The following is a 27,515-nucleotide window of genomic DNA, read 5'->3' as shown; positions in this document are numbered from 1 at the left end:
CCAACCATCAGAACAGGACCCAGTTTCCCCCACAGTCAGTTTCTCCCATCAGGAAACTTCCATAAGCCTCTCCCATGAGGGCAGACAGAATGAAAACCACAATCACAGAAAACTAATCAAACTGATCACATGGATCACAGCCTTGTCTAACCCAGTGAAACTATGAGCCATGCTGTGTAGGGCCACCCAAGAAGGAAGGGTCATGTGGAGAGTTCTGACAAAACGTGGTCCACTGCAGAAGGGAATGGCAAACCATTTCAGTACTCTTGCCTTGAGAACCCCATGAACAGTATAAAAAGGCAAAAAGATATGTTACTGAAATATGAACTCCCCAGGTTGGTAGGTGCTTAATATGCTACTGGAGAAGAGTGGAAAAATAACTCTGGAAAAAATGAAGAGATGGAGCCAAGCAAAAACAACACCCAGTTGTGGACATGACTGGTGATGGAAGTAAAGTCTGATGCTGTAAAGAACAATATTGCATATGAACCTAGAATGTTAGGTCCAAGAATCAAGGTAAATTGGAAGTGGTCAAACAGGAGATGGCAAGAGTGAGCATCGACATTCTAGGAATCAGTAAACTAAAATGGACTGGAATGGGCGAATTTAACTCAGATGACCATTACACCATTATATCTACTACTGTGGGCAAGAATCACTTAGAAGAAATGGAATAACCCTCATAGTCAACAAAAGAGTCAACAAAAAAGTGAATGGTTCTATGAAAACCTACAAGAACTTCTAGAACTAACACTCAAAAAAGATGTCCTATTCATCATAGGGGACTGGAATGCAAAAGTTGGAAGTCAAGAGATACCTGGAGTAATAGGCAAATTTGGCCTTGGAGTACAAAATGAAGCAGGGCAAGGTTAACAGAGTTTTGCCAAGAGAATGTGCTGGTCATAGCAAACAACCTCTTTCAAAAACACAGAGAAGACTCTACACATGGACATCACCAGGTGGTCAATACCGAAATCAAATTGATTATATTCTTTGCAGCTAAAGATGGAAAAGTTCTATATAGTCAGCAAAAACAAGACCAGGAGCTTACTGTGGCTGAGATCATGAACTCCTCACTGTCAAATTCAGACTTAAATTGAAGAAAGCAGGGAAAACCACTAGACCATTCAGGAATGCCCTAAATCAAATCTCTTATGATTATACAGTGGAAGTGACAAATACATTCCAGGGATTAGATCTGAGAGACAGAATGACTGAAGAACTATGGACAGAGGTTCATGACATTGTACAGGAGGCTGCGATCAAGACCATCCCCAAGAAAAAGAAATGCAAAAAGGCAAAATGGTTGTCTGAGGAGGCCTTACAAATAGCTGAGAAAAGAGAAGTGAAAAGCAAAAAAGAAAAGGAGAAATACACCCATTTGAATGCAGAGTTCCAATGAATAGCAAAAATAGATAAGAAATCCTTCCTCAGTGATCAAGGCAAAGAAATAGAGGGAAAAATAGAATGAGAAAGGCCAGAGATCTTTTCAAGAAAATTAAAGATACCAAGGGAATATTTCATGCAAAGATGGATACAATAAAGGAGAGAAATGGTATGGACCTAACAGAAGCAGAAGATATTAAGAAGAGGTGGCAAGAATACACAGAAGAACTATATAAAAAAGATCTTCATGGCCCAGTTAACCACAATGGTATGATCACTCACCTAGAGCCAGACATCCTGGAATGTGAAGTCAAGTGGGCCTTAGGAAGCATCACTACAAACAAAGCTAGTGGAGGTGATGGAATTCCAGTTGAGCTATTTCAAATCCTAAAAGATGATGTTGTGAATGTGCTGCACTCAATATGCCAGGAAATTTGGAAAACTCAGCAGTGGCCACAGGACTAGAAAAGGTCAGTTTTCACTCCAATCCCAAAGAAAGGCAATGCCAAAGAATGTTCAAACTACTGCACAATTGCACTCATCTCACACACTAGCAAAGCAATGCTCAAAATTTTCCAAGCCAGGCTTCTATAGTACATGAGCTGTGAAATTCCAGATGTTCAAGCTGGATTTATAAAGGGCAGAGGAACCAGAGATCAAATTGCCAACATCCATTGGATTGTCAAGAAAGCAAGAGAGTTCCAAAAAAACCATCTATTTCTGCTTTATTGAATACACCAAAGCCTTTGACTGGGTGAATCACAACAAACTGAATAATTCCTCAAGAGATGGGAATACCAGACCACCTTACCTGCCTCCTGAGAAATCTGCATGCAGGTCAAGAAGCAACAGTTAGAACTGGACATGGAACAACAGACTGGTTCCATATCGGGAAAGGAGTACATCAAGGCTATATATTGTCACCCTACTTATTTAACTTACATGTAGAGTACATCATATGAAATGCCAGGCTGGATGAAGCACAAACTGGAATCACGATTTCAAGGAGAAATATCAATAACCTCAGATACACAGATGACACCACCTTTATTACAGAAAGCAAAGAAGAACTAAAGGGCCTCTTGATGAAAGTGAAAGAGGAAAGTGAAAAAGTTGGCCTAATACTCAACATTCATAAAACTATAAGCATGGCATCTGATCCCACCACTTCATGGCAAATAGATGGGGAAACAATGGAAACAGTGATAAGCTTTTTTTTCTTGGGCTCCAAAATCACTGCAGGTGGTAACTGCAGCCATGAAATTAAAAGACGGTTTCTCCTTGGAAGAAAAGCTATGACCAACCTAGACAGCATATTAAAAAGCAGAGACATTACTTTGTCAACAACGTTCCTTCTAGTCAAGGCTATGGTTTTTAAAGTTGTCATGTATGGTTGTGAAAGTTGGACAATAAAGAAAGCTAAGCACCAAAGAGTTGATGTTTTTGAACTGTGGTGTTGGAGGAGACTCTTGAGAGTGCCGTGGATTCCAAGGAGATCAAACCAGTCCATCCTAAAGGAAATCAGTCCTGACTATTCATTGGAAGGACTGATGCTGAAGCTGAAGCTCCAATACTTTGGCCACCTAATGCGAAGGACTGACTCATTGATAAAGAACCTGATGCTGGGAAAGATTGAAGGCAGGAAGAGAAGGGGATAAGAGATGAGTTGGTTGGTTGGCCTCACCGACTTGGTGGACAAGTCTGGGAGTTAGTGAAGGATAGGGAAGCCTGGCATGCGGCAGACCATGGGGTCACAAAAAGTCGGACACAACTGAGTGATGGAACTGAACTGACCCAAAAGAATTTAGATCATCATTTCCAGGAGGTAGCTACACACCCATCTCCTTTTTAGCACTATTTATAGTAGCCAAGATTTGGAAACAGTACAATTAATTGTCCATTAGCAGATTAATAGAGAAAATATGGACATAAACAAAATGGGATACTAGCTGCCCTTTAAAATGAAAGTAATCTTGCCATTCTCAACAACATAGATGAACCTGGAGAACATTATGCTAAGTAAATAGGCCAATTACATGAGGACAAATACTGTATGATTCTATATATAGGAGGCATTTAAAATAGACTCATAGAAGCAGAGAATATAATGGTGTTTTCTATGGGTGAAGTGGTAGGGCAAATGGACCATTGTTATTCAATGGATATCAAGTTTCAGTTATGCTATATGATTAAAGCTTAGAGATCAGTTTTCCAACAATATGGAATAGTGCACTTAAAATTTAAGAGAATACATAAATTTCTCACCACAAAATAATGGAGAGTGGGGAACACACTGGAAGTGTTGGATATGTCTCTCTTCTGTGGAGATGATGTTACAGGTGTTTGCACACGTCCAAACTCATATTTAGTTATGCATATTATATATGAAAAAATAATGTGTTTCAGAAGGGTTTTCTCTGGGAATGAAAGGGGGAAGTGTTGTCTATCAACTCATGTATTCCAGTGGTAAGGTATGGCTGTGAAGCATTAACTATTCAAGCCTGCGTTTCTACAAATGCATTAAAAATTCCCACAGACATCTCATGTTGTGGCATTCTGGAACCTAGGATCAAGAAAGGAAAGGCAGTGCCCAAGGGAATGTGTGGGAATTTCATACAATCGTGGCTGGGAAAATGCAAGACCAGAAGATTTGGAGAGTGTTTAAAGTGCCCCAAACCACCCATATAAAGGTCCCAAGCAAGACACAGGCCATTGATATGTAGAGTTGCAGACTTCTGCCCCTGGAAACGGGTCCAGTGGAAAAGATCAAGGTACCTCTGGAGGTGGGGAGTCAAGGAGTACTGGGAAAATGAGAAATGAACACATTATCAATAGGTTTTTTCCACGTTTGCTTCTTTTTGTCCCCCTTCTGTACAAGGATGGGGTTTAAAAAAAATTAATGCACATTTAGGTGCATCACCATCAGAAGCAATGCTGTTACAGGAAAGGGGACCCCTTCTAGGGCCTGAAAGTGGGCTCTTGTCTAATATTCAGAAATGAACCATGTGATGAGAAACACAAGAGATGATATTGGGGAAATAAAGCAAGAGATGTTATTGGGAAGGGGACACCCAGGTGGAAAGCAGAAGAGCAAGGGAATCCAGGAGGACTACTCTGCCACGTGGCTCAAAGTCTTGGGTCTTATGGTGATGGGATTAATTTCTGGGTTGTCTTTGGCCAATCACTGTGTGTTTCCCCTAACAATGCGACTCTATAGGGGTCAGTGCATACAGCACGGGTGAACAAACCAAACTTCTCTGAAGGATAGAAAAGGCATCAACACCAAGCCAGTGAATATGTTTGTCCAAACAGAAACAACAGTGTGGGAGTAAATTAGAGGGTCTAGTGGCTGATGCCAGAGAGGCTTTTGTTACGGTGAAAAGGCATGGATTCAGTTCAGTTCAGTCGCTCAGTCGTGTCCGACTCTTTGTGACCCCATGAATTGCAGCACGCCAGGCCTCTCTGTCCATCACCGACTCCCAGAGTCTACCCAAACCCATGTCCATCGAGTCGGTTATGCCATCCAACCATCTCATCCTCTGTCGTCCCCTTCTCCTCCTGCCCCCAATCCTACCCAGCATTAGGGTCTTTTCCAATGAGTCAACCCTTTGCATGAGGTGGCCAAAGTATTGGAGTTTCAGCTTCAACATCAGACCTTCCAATGAACACCCAGGATTGATCTCTTTTAGGATGGATTGATTGGATCTCCTTGCAGTCCAAGGGACTCTCAAGAGTCTTCTCCAACACCACAGTTCAAAAGCATCAATTCTGCAGCGCTCAGCTTTCTTCACCGTCCAACTCTCACATCCATACATGACCACTGGAAAAACCATAGCCTTGACTAGACGGACTTTTGTTGGCAAAGTAATGTCTCTGCTTTTAAATATGCTATCTAGGTTGGCCATAACCTTCCTTCCAAGGAATAAGTGTCTTTTAATTTCATGGCTGCAATCACCATCAGCAGTGATTCTGGAGCCCCCAAAAATAAAGTCTGACACTGTTTCCACTGTTTCCGCATCTATTTCCCATGAAGTGATGGGACCAGATGCCATGATCTTAGTTTTCTGAACGTTAGGACAGAGCAAAAGAGAGCCCACCAGGGAAGGGAGTAAGGAAATGAGAAAGGAATTTCTGCTAGAACCAAAGTCAATAATCAGTATAGGACATGAGGAAGACCCAGATTCATGCAGAGGAGCAGGAAACAGTTTCTCTGGAAATAAGAATCCCAGGGAGAGCAGCAGGATCTGGGCAAAGATTCCTGTGTCAAGGGTTCTGAGAGGTGGTTTTAGGAAATGGAGGGACCTGGACAAACCTGAGAGGAGACCTAATGTGACACCAGAGACTAGAGCTTAGATGTGACAGTGACACTGGCACTGCCTTAGAAGGTCATGGCTGGTCAGACAGTGGCTGAGAGGGAAGGACATGGGTGGGGAAGGAAGCAGGGCAAGAGCATGATGAACCCTCAGCTTTTCAACTCATACTGTTAAGCCTGTCATAAGATAGTGAATCATTTCTAAGAAGTCACCTTATTATGGTTGTTCAAGCAGTTCATGGGATTCCCAGGTGGCACTAGTGGTAAAGAACCTGCCTGCCAATGTAGGAGATGAAAGAGATGCAGTTTCGATCTCTGGGTCAAGAAGCTCCCCTGGAGGAGGGAATGGCAACCCATTCCAGTATTCTTGCCAAGAGAATCTCCATGGACAGTGGAGCCTGGCAGGCTACAGTCCATAGGGTCGCAAAGAGTCAGACACAAATGAAGCGACTTAGCATGCATGCAAGCAGTTCATGTAACTCTTTCTAAAATAATGCTTTCTTCTCTTTCTCTCTCTCTCCCCTTCGTTCCTTCTTCCTCCATTTCTCCCTTTCTTCTTTCCCTCCTTTATTCTCTCCCTCTTTCCTTCAATCTTTCCTTCCTCCTCTCTTCTATGAACCTATGCATCTTTCAAGGAAAACAATAATTGCACATTGACTGAGCATCTACCAGACAATGGATGAGGCTAAAGTGTAATCAGAGCTTTGGAGAACTAATGAAAGGAGATCCCAGTGGTGGCTGTGCCTGGGACTCAGGTTAATGTGAGATAAGAGAGATAAAGCAGTGGGAAGGGAGGAGCCATCCACATACCTGAATTTTAAGAATGTTTGAATTTCCTAAGGGCCACACCCAGTAAGAGCTTGTGCATTGAGGTCAGCCCTGGGTTAGTGACCTTTATTTCACCTTATCCTGATCAGAGGATGTGGCTGGTTCATGAACTCAAAGAATCAGTCTTTCTTATTCTGTTTTGCCCAAGAGAAGAGAGATCCCATGAGAAGCAGAGTCTTAGGGCTGTTCCAACATGCTGGAAATATCCAGTCTTAACCGTGCATCCCCAAAGACATGCAGAGTGTGGTCAATGTGGCATCTTAAGGCCCTTCAGAGGGAAGCATTTCCAAAGCAGACATTTTAACTTTTCCTTTCCTTTCCAAGGTTTGGATCTGAGGAGAGCAGAAGATGGCGGAGGAATAGGACGGGGAGACCACTCTCTCCTCCACAAATTTATCGAAAGAACATCTGAACGCTGACCAAACTTCACAAAACTACTTCTGAAGGCTGGCTGAGGACGTCAGGCTTTCACAAAAACTGCGCATTATCTTCAAAAGAGGTAGGAGAAATTATAAAAGATAAAAAGAGAGACAAAAGAGTTAGGGACGGAGACCCGTCCCGGGGAGGGAGTCGTAAAAGAGGAGGAATTTCCAAGCACCAGGAAACCCTCTCACCGGCGGGTGTTGGGGAGGATTTTTTATCTCGGAGGGCAACGTAACTGGGAGGAAAAATAAATAAAATCGACAGATTACGTGCCTAAAGCAACTCCCAGCAAAGAACCCCAGACGCTCGCATCATCCGCCACCAGCAAGTGGGGGCTGAACGGAGAGGAGCGGGCGGCATTGCCTAGGGTAAAGACCGGGCCCGAGTGCCCCGAGGGCAATCTGAGGGAGCTAACGTGAGATAGTAACCTAAACTGTGGGACAGCGAGAGAGAGAACTATCCCGCGAAAAGCCCAACTCTAAGGCACTGCCGGCCCGCTCACAGAACAAAGGACTGAGCGATACCAGAGGAGAGCTAGCCGGCTGCGGACTGCGCCATCCCCCGCCGGACACAGCGGGCAGGCGGGGCCCGCCAGAGCCGGAAAGGGGCAAACTCGGCTCCAGAGAGGGCACCCCCTACCAAACTGCAAACAGGCTCCCAGTTTTTTAAGCAAAGACTGCCTGAGATCCCGGAGGGTCGACAGCAGCCGGGAGGGTCGCAGCCAGAGACCAGCTCCCCAGAACCGACACAAAGCACACCGGAGCCGGGCGCGCCCGTAAACCGAGGCGGGGACCAGGGAGGTGATAAGCCGCACCGCCCCAACAGGGGACAGCGCCCTCGCCAAACTCCTGGCCGCCTGGGCAGCTCCGACCGGGAACGGCACAAGCCGCGGACAAAATCGAGTCTGCGCCTTTGTGGAGTAACCGGGAGCCTGAACCTGAGCGGCTTAGTCCTGGGAAGTGCACGCAGCTCAGGGCCCGCTCCCCGGCCGAGTAACCTGAAACCTGAGCAGGGTAGACGGGGAAAGCACACACGCCGTGAGCGGGGGCGAACCCAGTGCGGCCGAGACACTGCGAGCTTACCACACACACGCCAGAATTGCAGTGTTCCTTCCTCCCCACAGCACGATTGAACAAGCGAACCTAAAGAGATCACCTCCACCGCTTTGATGCAGGGCGGAAATTAGATACTGAAGAGATCTCCAAACAGAAGCCAAATAAACAGAGGGAAGTGCTTTGGAAGGGACAGGCCAACAGATTAAGATCCCTGTAGCTAATACCGACTGCATTAAAAAGGACCTACAGATCTTGAAAAGTATAAGCAGGAATAAGGATCTATCTAAAACTGAGCAGATCCCACACTGCTCACAACAGCTCCAGAGAAAGTCCGGGATATATATATTTTTTACTATTATTATTTTTTTTAATTTTTTTTTAATTTTTTTTTTTAATTAAAAAAATTTTTTTTTCTCTTCTTTCCTTTTTCTTCAAGTCCTCTATTACACCTTTAAGTTTCATTTTCATAACCCACTATTAACTTGCAAAAAAAAAAAAAAAACCCTATTTTTGAAGCAAACTACATACATATATCTTATACCTTTTGTGTTTTTTTTTTTAATGTTTTTTTCCTGTTCTACATTTTTTTACTGTTTCTTTTTTTACTGTTTTACTGTTTTTTTTTCTTTTTACACTGTTCCCTTTTTTCTTTTTTTTTTTTTTTTTTTTTTTTTTTTTTTAGATTGTAAGTTTTATAAGAGTCTAACCTCTACTCTAGATTTTTAATCTGTGTTTTACATATTTGATATCAACTTTGTACATTTAAGAACCCAATCTTTAGGACCCATTTTTACTCAGGAGTGTGATCACTGGCCTGATCACTCTGTCCCCCTATTGATGCTCTTTCTTCTCCCCCAGGGAACCTCTATCTCCCACCCTCCTCCTTCTCTTCTCAACCCAATTCTGTGAATCTCTGAGGGTGTTCTGGGTACCGGAGAACACTTCAGGAACAGGATACTGCCCAGATCTCTCTCTCCCCTCTTAATTCCTCCCTTTCTACTCATGCTCACCTCTGTTACCTTCCTCCCCCCTCTCTATGTATCTCTGTGAATCACTCTGAGGGTTCCAAACTGTGGAAAGCACAGAGGGAAGTGCTTACTGGCTAGATTGCTCTCTCCACATTTGAATTCCCCTCTTCCCCTCCTGGTCACTACAACCCACCCCCCCCACCTCATCTCTCCATGTAACTCAGTGAACCTTTCTGGGTATCCCTCACTGTGGAGAATCTTTTCACCATTAACCTAAAAGTTTTATTATTGAGGCTGTATGGAAGGAGAAGTCTTGAGGCTACTGCAAGAATAAGACTGAAAGCCAGGGGAAACATTAATTAATAAGAGACCATCCAATAGCCTCCATAAATTCACTGAAACCAAGCTCCACCCAAGAGATAATAAGTTCCAGAGCAAGACATACCACGCAAATTCTCCAGCAACGCAGGAACATAGACCTGAGCATCAATATACAGGCTGCCCAGAGGCACACCAAATCCATAGACATCTCAAAAATTAATACTGGTCACTCCATTACACTCAAGAGAGCAGAAATCCAGCTCCACCCACCAGAACACCGACACAAGCTCCCCCAACCAGGAAACCTTGACAAGCCACCTGTCCAACCCCAACCGCAGTGAGGAACCTCCACAACAAAGAGGAACTTCATACTACCAGAATACAGAAGGGCCACGCCTAACACAGCAATCTAAACAAGATGAAAAGGCAGAGAAATACTCAGCAAGTAAAGGAAAATGAGAAATGCCCACAAAGCCAAACAAAAGAGGAGGAGATAGGGAATCTATCCGAAAAAGAATTTAGAATAAGGATAATAAAAATGATCCAAAATCTTGAAAGCAAAATGGAGTTACAGATAAATAGCCTGGAGACAAAGATTGAGAAGATGCAAGAAATGTTTATCAAGGACTTAGAAGAAATAAAAAGGAATCAATATAGAATGAATAATGAAATAAAGGAGATAAAAGACACTCTGGAGGGAACCAACAGTAGAATAACGGAGGCAGAAGATAGGATAAGTGAGGTAGAAGATAGAATGATGGAAATAAACGAAGCAGAGAGGAAAAAAGAAAAAAGAATCAAAAGAAATGAGGAAAACCTCCGGGACCTCTGGGACAATATGAAACGCCCCAACATTCGAATCATAGGAGTCCCAGAAGAAGAAGATAAAAGGAAAGGCCATGAAAAAATACTCGAGGAGATAATAGTTGAGAATTTCCCTAAATTGAGGAAAGAAATAGTCACAGAAGTCCAAGAAACCCAGAGAGTTCCAAACAGGATAAACCCAAGGCGAAACACCCCAAGACACATATTAATCAAATTAACAAAGATCAAACACAAAGAACAAATATTAAAAGCAGCAAGGGAAAAACAACAAATAACACACAAGGGGATCCCCATAAGGATAACAGCTGATCTTTCAATAGAAACCCTTCAGGCTAGAAGGGAATGGCAGGACATACTTAAAGTAATGAAAGAGAATAATCTACAACCCAGATTACTGTACCCAGCAAGGATCTCATTCAGATATGAAGGAGAATTCAAAAGCTTTACAGACAAGCAAGAGCTGAGGGAATTCAGCACCACCAAACCAGCTCTCCAGCAAATGCTAAAGGATCTTCTCTAAACAGGAAACACAGAAAGGATGTTTCAACACGAACTCAAAACAACAAAGTAAATGGCAACGGGATCATACTTATCAATAATTACCTTAAATGTAAATGGGTTGAATGCCCCAACCAAAAGGCAAAGGGTTGCTGAATGGATACAAAAACAAGACCCCTATATATGCTGTCTACAAGAGACCCACCTCAAAACTAGGGACACACACAGGCTGAAAGTGAAAGGGTGGAAAAACATATTCCATGCAAACGGAGACCAAAAGAAAGCAGGAGTCGCAATACTCATTTCAGATAAAATAGACTTTAAAATAAAGGATGTGAAAAGGGACAAAGAAGGACACTACATAAAGATCAAAGGATCAATTCAAGAAGAAGACGTAACAATCATAAATATATATGCACCCAACATAGGAGCACCACAATATATAAGGCAAATACTAACAAGTATGAAAGGGGAAATTAACAATAACACAATAATAGTGGGAGACTTTAATACTCCACTCACGCATATGGATAGATCAACTAAACAGAAAATTAACAAGGAAACACAAACTTTAAATGATACAATAGACAAATTAGATTTAATTGATATTTACAGGAGTTTCCACCCCAAAACAATCAATTTTACCTTTTTCTCAAGTGCACATGGAACTTTCTCCAGGATAGATCACATCCTGGGCCATAAATCTAGCCTTGGTAAATTCAAAAAAATTGAAATCATCCCAGCCATCTTCTCTGACCACAATGCAGTAAGATTAGACCTCAATTACAGGAAAAAAACTATTAAAAGTTCCAACATATGGAGGCTAAACAACACGCTTCTGAATAACCAACAAATCACAGAAGAAATCAAAAAAGAAATAAAATTATGCATAGAAACGAATGAAAATGAAAACACAACAACCCAAAACCTATGGGACACTGTAAAAGCAATACTAAGGGGAAGGTTCATAGCAATACAGGCGTACCTCAAGAAACAAGAAAAAAATCAAATAAATCAACTAACTCTACACCTAAAGCAACTAGAGAAGGAAGAAATGAAAAACCCCAGGGTCAGTAGAAGGAAAGAAATCTTAAAAATTAGGGCAGAAATAAATGCAAAAGAAACAAAAGAGACCATAGCAAAAATCAACAAAACTAAAAGCTGGTTTTTCGAGAAGATAAACAAAATTGATAAGCCATTAGCCAGACTCATCAAGAAACAAAGGGAGAAGAATCAGATCAACAAAATTAGAAATGAAAATGGAGAGATCACAACAGATTCCACAGAAATACAAAGGATCATAAGAGACTACTACCAACAGCTATATGCCAATAAAATGGACAACTTGGAAGAAATGGACAAATTCTTAGAAAAGTATAACTTTCCAAAACTGAACCAGGAAGAAATAGAAGATCTTAACAGACCCATCACAAGCACGGAAATCGAAAGTGTAATCAGAAATCTTCCAGCAAACAAAAGCCCAGGACCAGACGGCTTCACAGCGGAATTCTACCAAAAATTTAGAGAAGAGCTAACACCTATCCTGCTCAAACTCTTCCAGAAAATTGCAGAAGATGGTAAACTTCCAAACTCATTCTATGAGGCCACCATCACCCTAATTCCAAAACTAGACAAAGATGTCACAAAAAAGGAAAACTACAGGCCAATATCACTGATGAACATAGATGCAAAAATCCTTAATAAAATTCTAGCAAACAGAATCCAACATCATATTAAAAAGATCATACATCATGACCAAGTGGGCTTTATCCCAGGAATGCAAGGTTTTTTTAACATCCGCAAATCAATCAATGTAATACACCACATTAACAAATTGAAAGAAAAAAACCATATGGTTATCTCAATAGATGCAGAAAAAGCCTTTGACAAAATTCAGCATCCATTTATGATTAAAACCCTCCAGAAAGCAGGAATAGAAGGAACATATCTCAACATAATAAAAGCTATATATGACAAACCCACAGCAAACATTATCCTCAATGGTGAAAAATTGAAAGCATTTCCCCTAAAGTCAGGAACAAGGCAAGGATGCCCACTTTCACCACTACTATTCAACATAGTTTTGGAAGTTTTGGCCACAGCAATCAGAGCTGAAAAAGAAATAAAAGGAATACAGATAGGAAAAGAAGAAGTAAAACTCTCACTGTTTGCAGATGACATGATCCTCTACATAGAAAACCCTAAAGACTCTACTAGAAAATTACTAGAGTTGATCAATGAATATAGTAAAGTTGCAGGATATAAAATTAACACACAGAAATCCCTTGCATTCCTATACTCCAATAATGAGAAAACAGAAAGAGAAATTAAGGAAACAATACCATTCACCATTGCATCAAAAAGAATAAAATACTTAGGAATATATCTACCTAAAGAAACAAAAGACTTATATATAGAAAACTATAAAACACTGATGAAAGAAATCAAAGAGGACACAAACAGATGGAGAAATATACCGTGTTCATGGATTGGAAGAATTAATATAGTGAAAATGAGTATTCTACCCAAAGCAATCTACAGATTCAATGCAATCCCTATCAAGCTACCAATGGTATTTTTCACAGAACTAGAACAAATCATCTCACAATTTGTATGGAAATATAAGAAACCTCGAATAGCCAAAGCAATCTTGAGGAAGAAGAATGGAACTGGAGGAATCAACCTGCCTGACTTCAGACTCTACTACAAAGCCACAGTCATCAAGACAGTATGGTACTGGCACAAAGATAGAAATATAGATCAATGGAACAAAATAGAAAGCCCAGAGATAAACCCACGCACATATGGACACCTTATCTTCGACAAAGGAGGCCAGAATATACAATGGAGAAAAGACAATCTCTTTAACAAGTGGTGCTGGGAAAACTGGTCAACCACTTGTAAAAGAATGAAACTAGAACACTTCCTAACACCGTACACAAAAATAAACTCAAAATGGATTAAAGATCTAAACGTAAGACCAGAAACAATAAAACTCCTAGAGGAAAACATAGGCAAAACACTCTCCGACATAAATCACAGCAGGATCCTCCATGACCCACCTCCCAGAATATTGGAAATAAAAGCAAAAATAAACAAATGGGACCTAATTAAAATTAAAAGCTTTTGCACAACAAAGGAAACTATAAACAAGGTGAAAAGACAGCCTTCAGAATGGGAGAAAATAATAGCAAATGAAGCAACAGACAAACAATTAATCTCAAAAATATACAAGCAACTTCTGCAGCTGAATTCCCGAAAAATAAATGACCCAATCAAAAAATGGGCCAAAGAACTAAACAGACATTTCTCCAAAGAAGACATACAGATGGCTAACAAACACATGAAAAGATGCTCAACATCACTCATTATTAGAGAAATGCAAATCAAAACCACAATGAGGTATCATTTCACACCAGTCAGAATGGCTGCTATCCAAAAGTCTACAAGCAATAAATGCTGGAGAGGGTGTGGAGAAAAGGGAACCCTCTTACACTGTTGGTGGGAATGCAAACTAGTACAGCCACTATGGAGAACAGTGTGGAGATTCCTTAAAAAACTGGGAATAGAACTGCCATATGACCCAGCAATCCCACTGCTGGGCATATACACCGAGGAAACCAGAATTGAAAGAGACGCGTGTACCCCAATGTTCATCGCAGCACTGTTTACAATAGCCAGGACATGGAAGCAACCTAGATGTCCATCAGCAGATGAATGGATAAGGAAGCTGTGGTACATATACACAATGGAATATTACTCAGCCATTAAAAAAAATACATTTGAACCGGTTCTACTGAGATGGATGAAACTGGAGCCCATTATACAGAGTGAAGTAAGCCAGAAAGAAAAACAACAATACAGTATACTAATGCATATATATGGAATCTGAAAGATGGTAACGATAACCCTATATGCGGGACAGAATGAGAGACACAGATGCATGGAACAATTTTATGGACTCTGAGGGAGAAGGTGAGGGTGGGCCGTTCTGGGAGAATGGCATTGAGACATGTGTATTGTCATATGTGAAACAGAGCACCATTCCATGTTCGATGCATGTGACAAGGGCTCGGGGCCGGGGCAGTGGGATGATCCAGAGGGATGGGAGGGGGAGGGAGGTGGGTGGGGGGTTCGGGAAGGGGAACACATGTAAACCCATGGCTGATTCATGTCAATGTATGGCAAAAACTATTACAATACTGTAAAGTAATTAGCCCCCAAGTAAAATAAATAAATTTATAAAAAAAAAAAAAAAAAAAAAAAAAAAAAAAGGTTTGGATCTACTAAGAGATGGAATACCAAATGCTTCACTTATTACCACCATTCCCATGGCCTCCCAGGAGACACAGTAGTGCCTATTCATCTCCACATTCACTTAGGAAATTAAAATACTCAACAAAATTAATCTGAACTAAATATTAGGGTCTTGTTAAACAAGCATGGTTATTTCTGGTACCAGGAGCCTGGAACTTCCCTCTGATTTAACTCATCACCACCCAAGAACCCTGTTTCCCATAGCAACCGCACTACAAAGTGTAGACAGTGAGAATAGATCTCTCAAACAAAGTGACATCACCGTCAAACAATAAGTGCCCCACAAAATGTTAAGCCAGAGATTTTCACTAGTAAAGCTGGAATGAAGACAGTTTAGCACCCCCCAAATCCCACTTCCTTAAGGCAAGGCTCATATTCTATATAAAATGCCAGCTGGCCAGAAATTTCTCACCAGACCCAGGAGACCAGACAACTCAAACGTTTCTTCACATCAGGTGAGACTCTTCACATGGATTTTCTTAATATTTGCCCAATGATATTGTATTTTGATTAAGATCTCTTTGCCATGCTGTGATATATTTATTTTAAATGCAAAGTAATTTATGTTTAAGGTGACTATAGATCTTTCTGACTTCTCACTTAGATTACAGCTGTGGAATTTGGGGTCAGAAAAAGGGAACAGTTTCTGCTGACCATCTGTTCAGTTGGCAGGAAGATATAGACTACAGCTCATGTTCAACGCAATTTTAGTGACATTTTAATATTCTCTCATTAATTTTTAGACTCTGCAAAATCGAGGGCACTGCATTGGCAATTTGAATGTACAAAAGATACATTTTTCTTTCCTCCTTGAACCTATGATCCATCAGAGAATGTAATATATAGGAGTAATTCCCCCAAAAATACTGCACATAGAATAGAGAGGATGAGGCAAGTATTGTGCTGAGTCAGAATGAGCAAGATGACTTGGGATCTGGGAGGAGAGCCATGAGGGGTGAGCATGTATGGACAAGGAACAGCAGAATGGAAAGACTTCCAAAAACACGCACCAAGAAGACAATGTGAACAGAGGCTCATAGATGGAATTGTGTGGGCTTACAGATTTTCCTATGAGAAATGAGGCACTCTATGTGAGGGATATGAGAGGGTAGACTCCAGATTTTGAACTTTACCATTTTTTCAATTGATTGTAAACCGGGGGCTTCAATCACTCCTAAGAACCTGAAGTTATGTTATGTGACTAATGTAGGTTTTCGGGGAAAAAAAAGGAAGAAAGGAAGCAAAGAGAAAGGCTCCACTCCCATGGGAGCAAAATAAACCACCTTTAAACTTCCCCTCTTGAAAGTGTACAGGAATCCCCAAAGTTCCCTTTGATTCTCAAATTCAAGGAAACAAAAATAAAGAGAAGAGAAGCTCTCATTTCTTAAGGGGCATGAAATTAAGATATTTGTCATTAGGCTTGGCTTCCTCCTTGTTTTATTAAACTATTAAATCAGCTTTTCTGTCTCTAGGTCTAGGCTTCTTTGAAGCATGAGTTCCTACCAGCAGAAACAGCCCTTCACTCCACCCCCCAAGCCTGAGCAGCATCAGGTGAAACAACCCTGCCAGCCTCCACCTCCACCTCAGGAACCATTTGTTCCCATAATTGAGGAGCCATGCCTTCCAAAGGTTCCACAACTGGACAACACCAAGGTTCCAGGCTATTCCACATTTCCGGAGCCATGTCCCATCAAAGATCCGGAGCCAGTCTACACCAACGTCCCTCAGCCTGGAAATACCAAGGTGCCTGAGTTATACCCCTCAGTGGTCATTCCAAGCCCAAACCAGCAGAAGGACAACCAGAAGTAACGTGGTCCACAGCTATGCCCTTGAGGAACCAACCTCCAGATATTGAACACCTTCCTCCATTTTGTTTCTCTGTCTTCATTGTGTAGATCTTGCAATGAGTATTTTCTCTCCCTGAGTCACAGTCTCTCTTGTTTGCATCCTAAAAATATGTGCTATGAGGTTTTCCTTACTCTCAATAGTCCTCTGAGCTCTGAGTTCTGCAGAAGGCCTTAGCAGCTTTACTGGTCTTCAGTTGCTTGGGGTTCATCTGAGGTGCGAACCTGGATTTGAAGAAATACCTCTTTCCCTTTATACCTCTATTAAAATACTTTTAAGCATATTCTTGGATGTTGGTGTCACTGGCTGACTGCCCCATTCTTTGCTGTCCCGTAATGAATAGGACTTGCAGTTAGAGAACAGTTGGTATAGATGACATCTGTCTAATTCTGGTACCCTGGGCTTCTATAGGTGTGTGTGTATGTGTGTGTGTGTGTGTGTGTGTGTGATTACATTTAGGGGGCATCCTTGGAATGGCAATAGCTATTGTGTACTAGAGGTCAGAGCCTGTCACTCTGGTAGCCATACCTGGAGCAGATTTCTTCTCTGGCAGTGGACTGAGTTCTGTTTGTTCCAAGCCACCTCCAAGCCCGTGTGCACTGCCTCCAAGACTCCAGTTTATTCCAAAAAACATCACCCTTAAATGTGTCTCCTTTGCTGTCTTGCAAGTAGGATTATCAGTACCATTCTAGATTCCATACATATGCATTAATATACGATACTTGTCTTTCAGAGTGAGGGAAGGAGAGGGTGGGATGATATGAGAGAATAGCATTGAAACCTATGCATTACCATATGTAAAATATATAGCCAGTGGGAGTTCAATGTATGATGCAGAGAACTCAAAGCCAGTGCTCTCTGACAACCTAGAGGGGTGGGATGGCGGGGGAGGGGGGAGTGAGAGAGGGTTTCAAGAGGAGGGGACATATGTATACCTAATGCGAATTCATGTTGATGTATGGCAAAAACCATCACAATATTGTAAAATTATCCTATAAAATAAAAATAAAAAGTTTTAAAAAACATCATTCCTACATTCTTGAACCTGATAGTCTGGTTTTCTTCACTAATTTTTACTTTGCAGATACCCACACAAGGAGGCATTTGATTATAAGCAGCTACATGCTCATATGGTCTGACACATGGGCCTCATGTAATTAACCCTTCTGCTTAAGTCCTTCTTCGTCTGCCCCCTTCTAACTATAAATAACAGTAATGATCAGAGGGGTTCTAGTTTCTTGAAGTGATTCTTTTATTTTGATACATTCTGTAAAGGATTTCTGACTCATATTCTGTTTTAAAATTTTTATTGGACTATAGTTGATTTGCAATCTTCTGTTATTTTCAGGTATACAGCAAAGTGAAGCATATGACTGATGTGTGTGTATGTGTACAATCTTTTTATAGATTCTTTTCCCATATAGGCCATTACAGAGAGTACTGAGTAGATTTCCCTGTGTTATACAGTAGATCCTTTTCAGTTATCTATTTTATATATAGAATGGACTTAGGGACACAACAGGGAAAGGAGAGGGTGGGACTAACTGAGAGAGTAGCACTGACATATGTACACTACAGTGCGTAAAATAGGTAACCAATGGGGAGCTGATGTATAACATAGGGTGCTCAGCACAGTGCTCTGTGACAACCTAGAGGGATAGGATGGAGGGCGGGTGGTAGCAGGGAGGCTCAAGAGGGAGGGGATACATGTATACTTATGACTGATTCAGCAGAAACCAATATAACATAGTAAAGCATTGATCCTCCACTTAAAAATAATTTTTTTTTAAAAAAGTAATGTGTATATGTCAATTCCAATCTCCCAATTTAACCCTCCCCCCTCCTTACTCCCAGGTAACCATAAGTTTGTTTTCTACTTCTGTTTTGTAAACAAGTTCATTTGTACCCTTTTTTCAGATTCCACATATAAACACTATCTTATGATATGTGTCTTTTTTGTGTCAGACTTCCTTCACTCAGTATGAAAATCTCTAGGTCCATTCATGTTGTTGCAAATGGCATTATTTCATTCTTTTTATGCTGTGTAATATTCCATTGTATATATGTACCACCTCTTCTTTATCCATTCCTCTGTTGATGGACATTTAGGTTGCTTCTACGCCTTGACTATAGTAAATGGTGCTGCAATGAACTTTGGCATGCATGTATCTTTTCAATTTACAGTTTTTTCCAAGTATATGCCCAAGGAGTGGGACTGCTGAGTCATATCGTGTTTCCATTTTTAGTTTTTTTTAAGGAACCTCTGTACCATTCTCCATAGTGGCTGTACCAGTTTACGTTCCCACAAACAGTGCAAGTGGGTTCCCTTCTCTCTACATCCAGTCCAGCATTTACTGTTTGTAGATTTTCTTATGATGGCTGATTTGACCAGTGTGAGATGATAGCTTTGATCTGCAATTTCTTTAAAAATTAGTGATGTTGAGCATCTTTTCACATGCTTTTTGGCCATCTGTCTGTCTTTTTTTTTTTTTTTTAGACATATCTATTTGGATATTCCACCCAGTTTTTGATTAGGTTGTTTACTATTTTGATACTGAGTTCTATGAGCTGTTTGTATGTTTTGGAAATTAATGCCTTGTTGGCTGCCTCATTTGCAAATATTTCTGCCCATTCTGAGAGCTGTATTTTCATTTTATTTATGGTTTCCTTTGCTGAGCAAAGGCTTTTAAGTATATCTCATATGTTTATTTTTGTGTTTTATGTCATTACTCTAAGATGTGAGAAAAAAAGACTTTGCTGTGATTTATTCTGTCCCGTATTCTTGATACATATACATTCTAGAGGCTACAAGGTGATCTTGAATTGTCTTTTTTTGTGTTTCCTTCTCATGATGCTTCCAAAAGTTTTGGAAGGTTGATGATTTTGGCATGCCACTTTGCTGAGTCATCTCACTAACTATTCATAAAATTCCACTGTGAGCCATGCTACTTGAACAATGGCCATTTGGATTTCACTTTCCATTAGGTCTGAAGCTTTATGAATGAGTTCAGAGAATTAGGGACACTTCGTTTATAATGATATCCAAAGCCCCAATTTGGACTATACAGGGGTCTGTAACATTTTCTGGAAGCAGCAGCATGCTTCAGGCCTGATTGCCCACAGATTCTGTTTATTCCAGAAGAAACATTTGGTCCAATGTCTTAGATGAATTGTGCCTTTACCCATTTGGCAAAATTTGGCTTTAGAGTGAATGCAGCTGCATTGTGTAGTGTTTGCACTAGTCCTCTGTATAAATGAGAATGGACAGAGGGGAAGGTACTTGCTAGACTGGTATTTCTCTTTGAAGTCTGGACCAGCACAGTGGCTAGGTCTAATGCTCCTTCCAAAGTTGGAAAAGTTTAGGTTCAAATCAATGACAAATGAAGAGAAGAAGATATAGTAGCTGAAGACAAAAGAATGAATAAATGGATTGTGCATAGAGGGAAATCCAACATCACCTTGGTTCCTTTAATGCAACTCAAAGCAAAAATTAATATTGTTTCTTAGCCCAGTTACACCATATAGTCCATATAGTCAAAGCTATGGTCTTTCCAGAGTCATGTATAATGTCAGAGTTGGACCATAAAAAAGGCTGAGCACCAAATAATTGATGCTTTTGAATTGTGGTACTAGAGAAGACTCTTGAGAGTCCCTTGGACTGCAAGGAGATTAAACCAGTCAATCCTAAGGAAATAAACCCTGACTATACATTGGAAGGACTGTTGCTGAAGCTGAACTTTTGCCATCTGAAGAGCTGACTCACCGGAAAAGATCCTGATGCTAGGAAAGATTGAAGGCAAAAAGAGAATGGGGTAGCATAGGATGAGATGGTCAGATAGCATCACCGACTCAATGGACATGAATCTGATCAAACTCTGGGAGATAGTGGAGGACAGAGGAGATTGACATGCTACAGTCCATGGGGTTGCAAAATCAGACACGACTTAGTAACTAAACAGCAACAACAACCAGATACCAAAGAAGGTGAAGTTGTATGTTGACTGAGACCACTCCTGCTTTTGGAATCTTATAAGGTTAAACAGAATTTTAAAAATCTGAGTGGCATCATCTGGAAGACCTTTTGATTGTACAATATGATGAGGAACTGTACCAACTGTTAATGACTGAGCAGAACTGTAGTAAAAGGACAGTAAATTTTAACTCATCTTCCAGGATACGTCTACTCTAAAAACATTATTTGGGATGGAATTTCTTGGAAATACTCCCTACAGGGCAACCTAACAATGTGGCATATGACTCCCAGCAGACAGATCACTGTGTAACTATAAACCCTGATGATTGAATGGAAGAAAGGTCTAGGGTTTTAAATGACAAAATGCAGCAGTTGGTTGGCTGAAAAAAATGTAGTCTTATAATATCACCCTTTTTTGTTATGGATGGAAAACTAAGAAACAGTTTTTTTTTTAAGATGAGTTTTTGATGATATTAAATAAGTAGGCATATCGTGGCTAACCAAATTACCCTGAGGATTGGAACACTGAGATGAGAGAGCCTATGGAAGTCCTTAGGGCATACTCAGATGAAATCACAGGTAGGTGTGACTACTACTGTCTAACCCTATAGATGGGTCCCATCTATAATTTTTTTTAAAATAATTATTTTAATAATAATAATATATTTTTTTAAATAGCTGTCTTTTAAAGACCTAAAACATGTTTGGAAAGAGTAGAAGAAGGCAAATAGATCAGTCTTAAGTTTCTATGCCACCTAGATTTCTATGCCAACTAGAGTACAAAACATGTATTCTAACTGCATTCAGATAATTAGTACATAGTGGCAACTGTAATAGTTTACATGACCCATCTGGTGATAATACTGCTTATAGACACCAATCTTGAAGGTGCTGTAGTGATGACTCTGTTCCTGGATGGTCCTGGCCAATGGTAATCATGGTCAAAATCTCTTCCTTACTGACAGGGGAAATGACAGTTCAGGGAAACTAACTTGTCTAACTGATGTGATGATGGGTTGATTCAGTGATCCTTGATTTGCTGGAGCATAGCTGGTGACTCTGTCACAGGTTTCAAGTATCTCCACTTCCTCTCCTCCTCATTCTCCTATTCTTCCTCCTTTTCCATTTATCAAATCACATTCTTGCAAAATTCCTGATCAAGACAAGGAAAGAAGATCTAGGGACATAACTTTAAACATTTAATTGGCAACAATTAGTCAGCTCTTTAAAAAGATATGAAAGTTCTATTTGTTAATGCATTGACAAGATGTCAACGTACCAAGTTGGACAGTTAAGAGGTGCACATTGGGGAGAAAAGTGTAATATGGGTCTGGAAAAAGTGTAAAGGGGTCTGGAAAGTTGAAGGAAAAGATAGAGAATGAACATTAAAATATTAAAAAAAAATAACTGTCTCTTAAAGACCTAAAACATGTTTGGAAAGAGTAGAAGAAGGCAAATATATCAGATCAGTCCTAAGTTTCTATGCCACCTAGATTTCTATGTCAACTAGATTTCAGAACTTTGGTTCTCTCATCCTTTCTTCCCTCCCACACCTACTCTCAACCACTTATAAGTGACGGTGTGAGTCTTAAATGGTATCTTACATTTATTTTTGGCTTCATGAAGTTTAAATCTGATATTTCATTATGGGATAAAAAGATTTATTTCCTGATAAAAGAATTTTAAGTATATGACAGTAGTCTAAGGAAATGTTGAGGTGAGGAGAGATGGGTTATCCTGATTTCATTAGAAATGTGTTTCCACATTCTACAGTAACATGGACTTCCGTAGTGGCTCAAATGGTAAATAAACTGCCTGCAAAACCCAGTTTGATCCCTGGGTCAGGAAGGCCCCCTGGAGAAGGGAATGGCTCAATTCAGTCACTCAGTTGTGTCTGACTCTTTGTGACCACATGGACTGCAGCAAGCCAAGCTTCCCTGTCCGTCACCAGCCTACAGAGCTTGCTCAAACTCATGTCCATCGAGTCGGTGATGCCATCCAACCATCTCATCCTCTGTTGTCCCCTTCTCCTCCTCCCTTCAATCTTTCCCAGCACCAGGGTCTTTTCCCATGATTCAGTGGACTCTCAAGAGTCTTATCCAACACCACAGATCAAAAACATCAATTCTTCAGTGCTCAGCTTTCTTTTTATAGTCCAAATTTCACATCCATACATGACCACTAGAAAAACCATAGCGTTGACTAGATGGACTTTTGTCAGCAAAGTAACATCTCTGCACTTTAATATGCTCTCTAGGTTGGTCATAGCTTTTCTTCCAAGGAGCAAGAGTCTTTTAATTTCATGGCTGCAGTCACAATCTGCAGTGATTTTGGAGCCCCACAAAATAAAGTCTGTCACTGTTTCCATTGTTTCCCCATCTATTCACCATGAAATGATGAGACCAGATGCCATGGTCTTCATTTTTTGAATGTTGAGTTTTAAGCCAGCATCTTCACTCTTCTCTTTCACTGTCATCAAGAGGCTCTTTAGTTCTTCTTCGCTTTCTGCCATAAGGGTGGTGTCATCTGTGTATCTGAGGTCACTGATATTTCTCCTTGCAATTTTGATTCCAGCCTATGCTTCATCCAGCCTGGTATTTTGCATGATGTACTCTGCATAGAAGTTAAGTAGCAGGGTGACAATATACAGCCTTGACATACTCCTTTTCCTATTTGGAACCAGTCTGTTGTTCCATGGCTAGTTCTAACTGTTGCTTCTTAACCTGCATACAGATTTCTCAGGAGTCAGGTCAGGTGGTCTGGTATCCCCTACTCTTGAAGAATTTTCTACAGTTTGTTGTGATTCACACAGTCAAAGGCTTTGGCATAGTCAATAAAGCAGAAGTCGATTTCTTTTTTTGGAACTCTCTTGCTTTTTTGATGATACAACGGATATTGGCAATTTGATCTCTGGTTCCTCTGCCTTTTCTAAATCCAGCTTGAACATCTGGAATTTCATGGTTCATGTGCTGTTGAAGCCTGGCTTGGAGAATTTTGAGCATTATTTTGCTAGTATGTGAGATGAGTGCAATTGTGCGGTAGTTTGAACAATCTTTGGCATTGCCTTTCTTTGGGATTGGAACGAAGACTGACCTCTTCCAGTCCTGTGGCCACTGCTGAGTTTTCCAAATTTGCTGGCACATTGAGTGCAGCACTTTCACAGTATCACCTTTGAGGATTTGAAATAGCTCAACTGGAATTCCATCACCTCCACTAGCTTTGTTCGTAGTGATGCTTTCTAAGGCCCACTTGACTTCACATTCCAGGATGTCTGGCTCTAGGTGAGTGATCACACCATTGTGATTATCTGGGTCATGAAGCTCTTTTTTGTACAGTTCTTCTGTGTATTCTTGCCACCTCTTCTTAATATCTTCTGCTTCTGTTAGGTCCATACCATTTCTGTCCTTTATCGAGCATGTCTTTGCATGAAATGTTCCTTTGGTATCTCTAATTTTCTTGAAGAGATCTCTAGTCTTTCCCAATCTGTTGTTTTCCTCTATTTCTTTGCACTGATCGCTGAGGAAGGCTTTCTTATCTCTCCTTGCTATTCTCTGGAATTCTGCATTCAGATGGGAATATCTTCCCTTTTCTCCTTTGCTTTTTGCTTCTCTTCTCTTCCAAGCTATCTGTAAGGCCTCCTCAGGCAGCCATTTTGCTTTTTTGCATTTCTTTTCCATGGGGATATTCTTGATCCCTGTCTCCTGTACAATGTCACGAACCTCTGTCCATAGTTCATCAGGCACTCTGTCTATCAGGTCTAGACTCTTAAATCTATTTGTCACTTCCACGGTATGCTCATAAGGGATTTGATCTAGGTCATACCTGAATGGTCTAGTGGTTTTCCCTACTTTCTTCAATTTAAGTCTGAATTTGGCAATAAGCAGTTCATGATCCGAGCCACAGTCTGCTCCCAGTCTTGTTTTTGCTGACTGTATAGAGCTTCTCCATCTTTGGCTGCAAAGAATATAATCAATCTGATTTCGGTATTGACCATTTGGTGATGTCCACGTATAGACAGCCTTGTCTATCTCAATGAAACTAAGCCATGCTGTGTGGGGCCACCCAAGACGGATGGGTCATGGTGGAGAGGTCTGACAGATTGTGGTCCACTGGAGAAGGGCATGGCAAACCACTTCAGTATTCTTGCCTTGAGAACCCCATGAACAGTATGAAAAGGCAAAAATATAGGACACTGAAAGATGAACTCCCCAGGTCAGTAGGTGCCCAATATACTAATGGAGATCAGTGGAGAAATAACTCCAGAAAGAATGATGGGATGGAGCCAAAGCAAAAACGATACCCAACTGTGGATGTGACTGGTGACAGATGCAAAGTCCGATGCTGTAAAGAGCAATATTGCATAGAAACCTGGAATGTTAGGTCCATGAATCAAGGCAAATTGGAAGTGGTCAAACAGGAGATGGCAAGAGTGAACGTCGACATTCTAGGAATCAGGGAACTAAGATGGACTGGAATGGGTGAATTTAACTCAGATGACCATTATATCTACTACTGTGGGCAAGAATCCCTTAGAAGAAATGGAGTAGCCATCATGGTCACCAAAAGAGTCCGAAATGCAGTACTTGGATGCAATCTCAAAAACGATAGAATGATCTCTGTTCGTTTCCAAGGCAAACCATTCAATATCACGGTAATCCAAGTCTATGCCCTAACCAGTAATGCCGAAGAAGCTGAAGTTGAACGATTCTATGAAGACCTACAAGACCTTTTAGAACTAACACCCAAAAAAGATGTCCTTTTCATTATAGGGGACTGGAATGCAAAGTAGGAAGTCAAGAAACACCTGGCGTAACAGGCAAGTTTGGCCTTGGAGTACAGAATGAAGCAGGGCAAAGGCTAACAGAGTTTTGCCAAGAGAACGCACTGGTAATAGCAAACACCCTATTCCAACAACACAAGAGAAGACTCTACACGATTATACAGTGGAAGTGACAAATAAACTCAAGGGTTTAGATTTGATGGACAGAGTGCCTGAAGAACTATGGATGGAGGGAATGGCTACCCACTCCAGTCTTCTTGCCTGGAGAATTCTATGGACAGAAGAGTCCTGTGGGCTACAGTCCATGGGGTTGCAAAAGAGTCATATGTGACTGGGTGACTAACACTTTCACACTCTCATAGTAACAGAAAGCCAGCATTGTAACTTTATTCCTAGAACAGACAGGGTGCCTAACCAGCCATGGGTTATAATGAAAAACTTCTGTGTCTAATGGGACAATACAGAAAAAAGGAAAGAACAGAGAATCTGTAGAATTGTTGAAAACTAAATCTCTGAAGGAAATGGCAATCCACTCCAGTGTTCTTCCCTTGGAAATCCCATGGACAGAGGAACCTGGAGGACTACAATCCATGGGGCCACAAAGACTTAGACACAACTTAGTAACTAAACAACAAAAATCTCTGAAAAGGCAGAAATGAAATCTTTTGTCAAGGTTGGGAAACATCCTAGGTCATTGTTTCCAGAACTTTAGTAACCCTCTAAATGCTCATTATATGTGTCATAATTACACATCATATGTGTCACGTATTATCAATATCTTTTATTTTAAATTCACTTTACACTAACTTTTTGAAGGTTTAATTTAATTGGATGTAGGCAGTCATACACATAAATAGACAGGTAAAATATTCAAATTATATACTACAATGTAGTAAGAAACACAGAGATAAAAATGAGGAAAAGAGAGAGAGAGATTATGGAGGTTGGCAAATTCAAAATCTGCAGAGCCAAAACCCAGGTGGAAGGCCATCATGCAGAGGTATTAATTCTTACCTAGAGGATGACAGCCCTGTTCTATTCAGGCTTTCAATGGATGAAATGAGGTCTACCCACCTTATAGAGGGCAGTCTCCTTTACTCAGACCACTGATTTAAGTATTAATCTCATGCAAAACATCCTTACAGAAACATCCAGAATAATGTTTGATCAAATAACTGAGCACCCTGTGCCAGTCAAGTCAGCCCATATTAACCACCAAATGTAGTGTCCAGCATACTGACAAGCTGTGTGAATAAAGTAGAGCAGGAAATATTTATAAGTTTATTTGACATATATTCCACTTTGACCAATATGGAAAATCTAAAAAGTGGGTTAAAAGTAGATAAAATTAGTATTAATAATTGAGGAGTCATGAATGAATGGAAATGTTTGTTAATGACTAAACTATTAATAAAGTATTTCAAATTTCATATAAAATTACTTGTTTGAATCACATTGTTTATTAGATTAAGTTTCCCAATAATTTCAAAGAGGTAGGAAGCCAGAAAATTTGAACAGTTTTCTGAGCTTTCTTCAAAAGTGGAAGAATTTAAAATGTCATTTGGAAGACATTCTGTAGGAACAGATAGGATATCATGTTGGGAATTATGAGCAAATAGCTTACTTTGGGTTATAGGCCTAGGATCTGAAGTGCCAGAACATCTAAATTATGGTAGGTGATACTAAGCTCCTAGTGAATTCCCTGTGGACAGAGTTGAAACAGAATTATAAAGGTCACTGGAACCTGCTTGATGTCCTTTATTCCAAGGAGGAAAACAGTGAAAGGAGGATCCCAGAGGTCACTACTTTACTGAACAGATCTAAGTGTTATGATGGGAGCTAGTGAGATGATCTGCAACTTGCCCTCAGTCCATTTTAGAAGAAGAAAGGAGACTTAGATTAGCAGGCGGTTGATCAGGGGAAAAGCATTATAAGAAGAACTGGAGGTAAAGAGAAAAGTGTCACCAGGAAGCCAGGCTCTTTG

At 40.6% G+C, this 27,515-nt stretch overlaps 1 protein-coding gene across 1 annotated transcript; it reads left to right on the top strand.

Moving 5' to 3' along the window:
- Positions 1-15,216: 15,216 nt before the first annotated feature.
- LOC145505331 (small proline-rich protein 3-like) lies at positions 15,217-17,055 on the top strand. The gene is made up of 2 exons (XM_081487038.1): positions 15,217-15,388; positions 16,406-17,055. Exon 2 carries the CDS (start codon positions 16,425-16,427, stop codon positions 16,740-16,742), a length of 318 nt encoding a protein of 105 aa, XP_081343164.1. The 5' UTR covers positions 15,217-15,388; positions 16,406-16,424; the 3' UTR covers positions 16,743-17,055.
- Positions 17,056-27,515: the final 10,460 nt, after the last annotated feature.

The sequence above is a fragment of the Giraffa tippelskirchi genome, chromosome 5, assembly GCF_054371585.1.
Source record: "Giraffa tippelskirchi isolate mGirTip1 chromosome 5, T2T-mGirTip1v1.2.pri, whole genome shotgun sequence".
Taxonomy (NCBI): domain Eukaryota; kingdom Metazoa; phylum Chordata; class Mammalia; order Artiodactyla; family Giraffidae; genus Giraffa; species Giraffa tippelskirchi.
The sequence above is the reverse complement of the archived record's forward strand: the minus strand, read 5'-3'. Positions and strand labels throughout refer to the sequence as shown.

Excerpts from the sequence above, each read along its gene's own strand:
- LOC145505331 (XM_081487038.1), top strand. The coding sequence starts at position 16,425 with ATGAGTTCCTACCAGCAGAAACAGCCCTTCACTCCACCCCCCAAGCCT.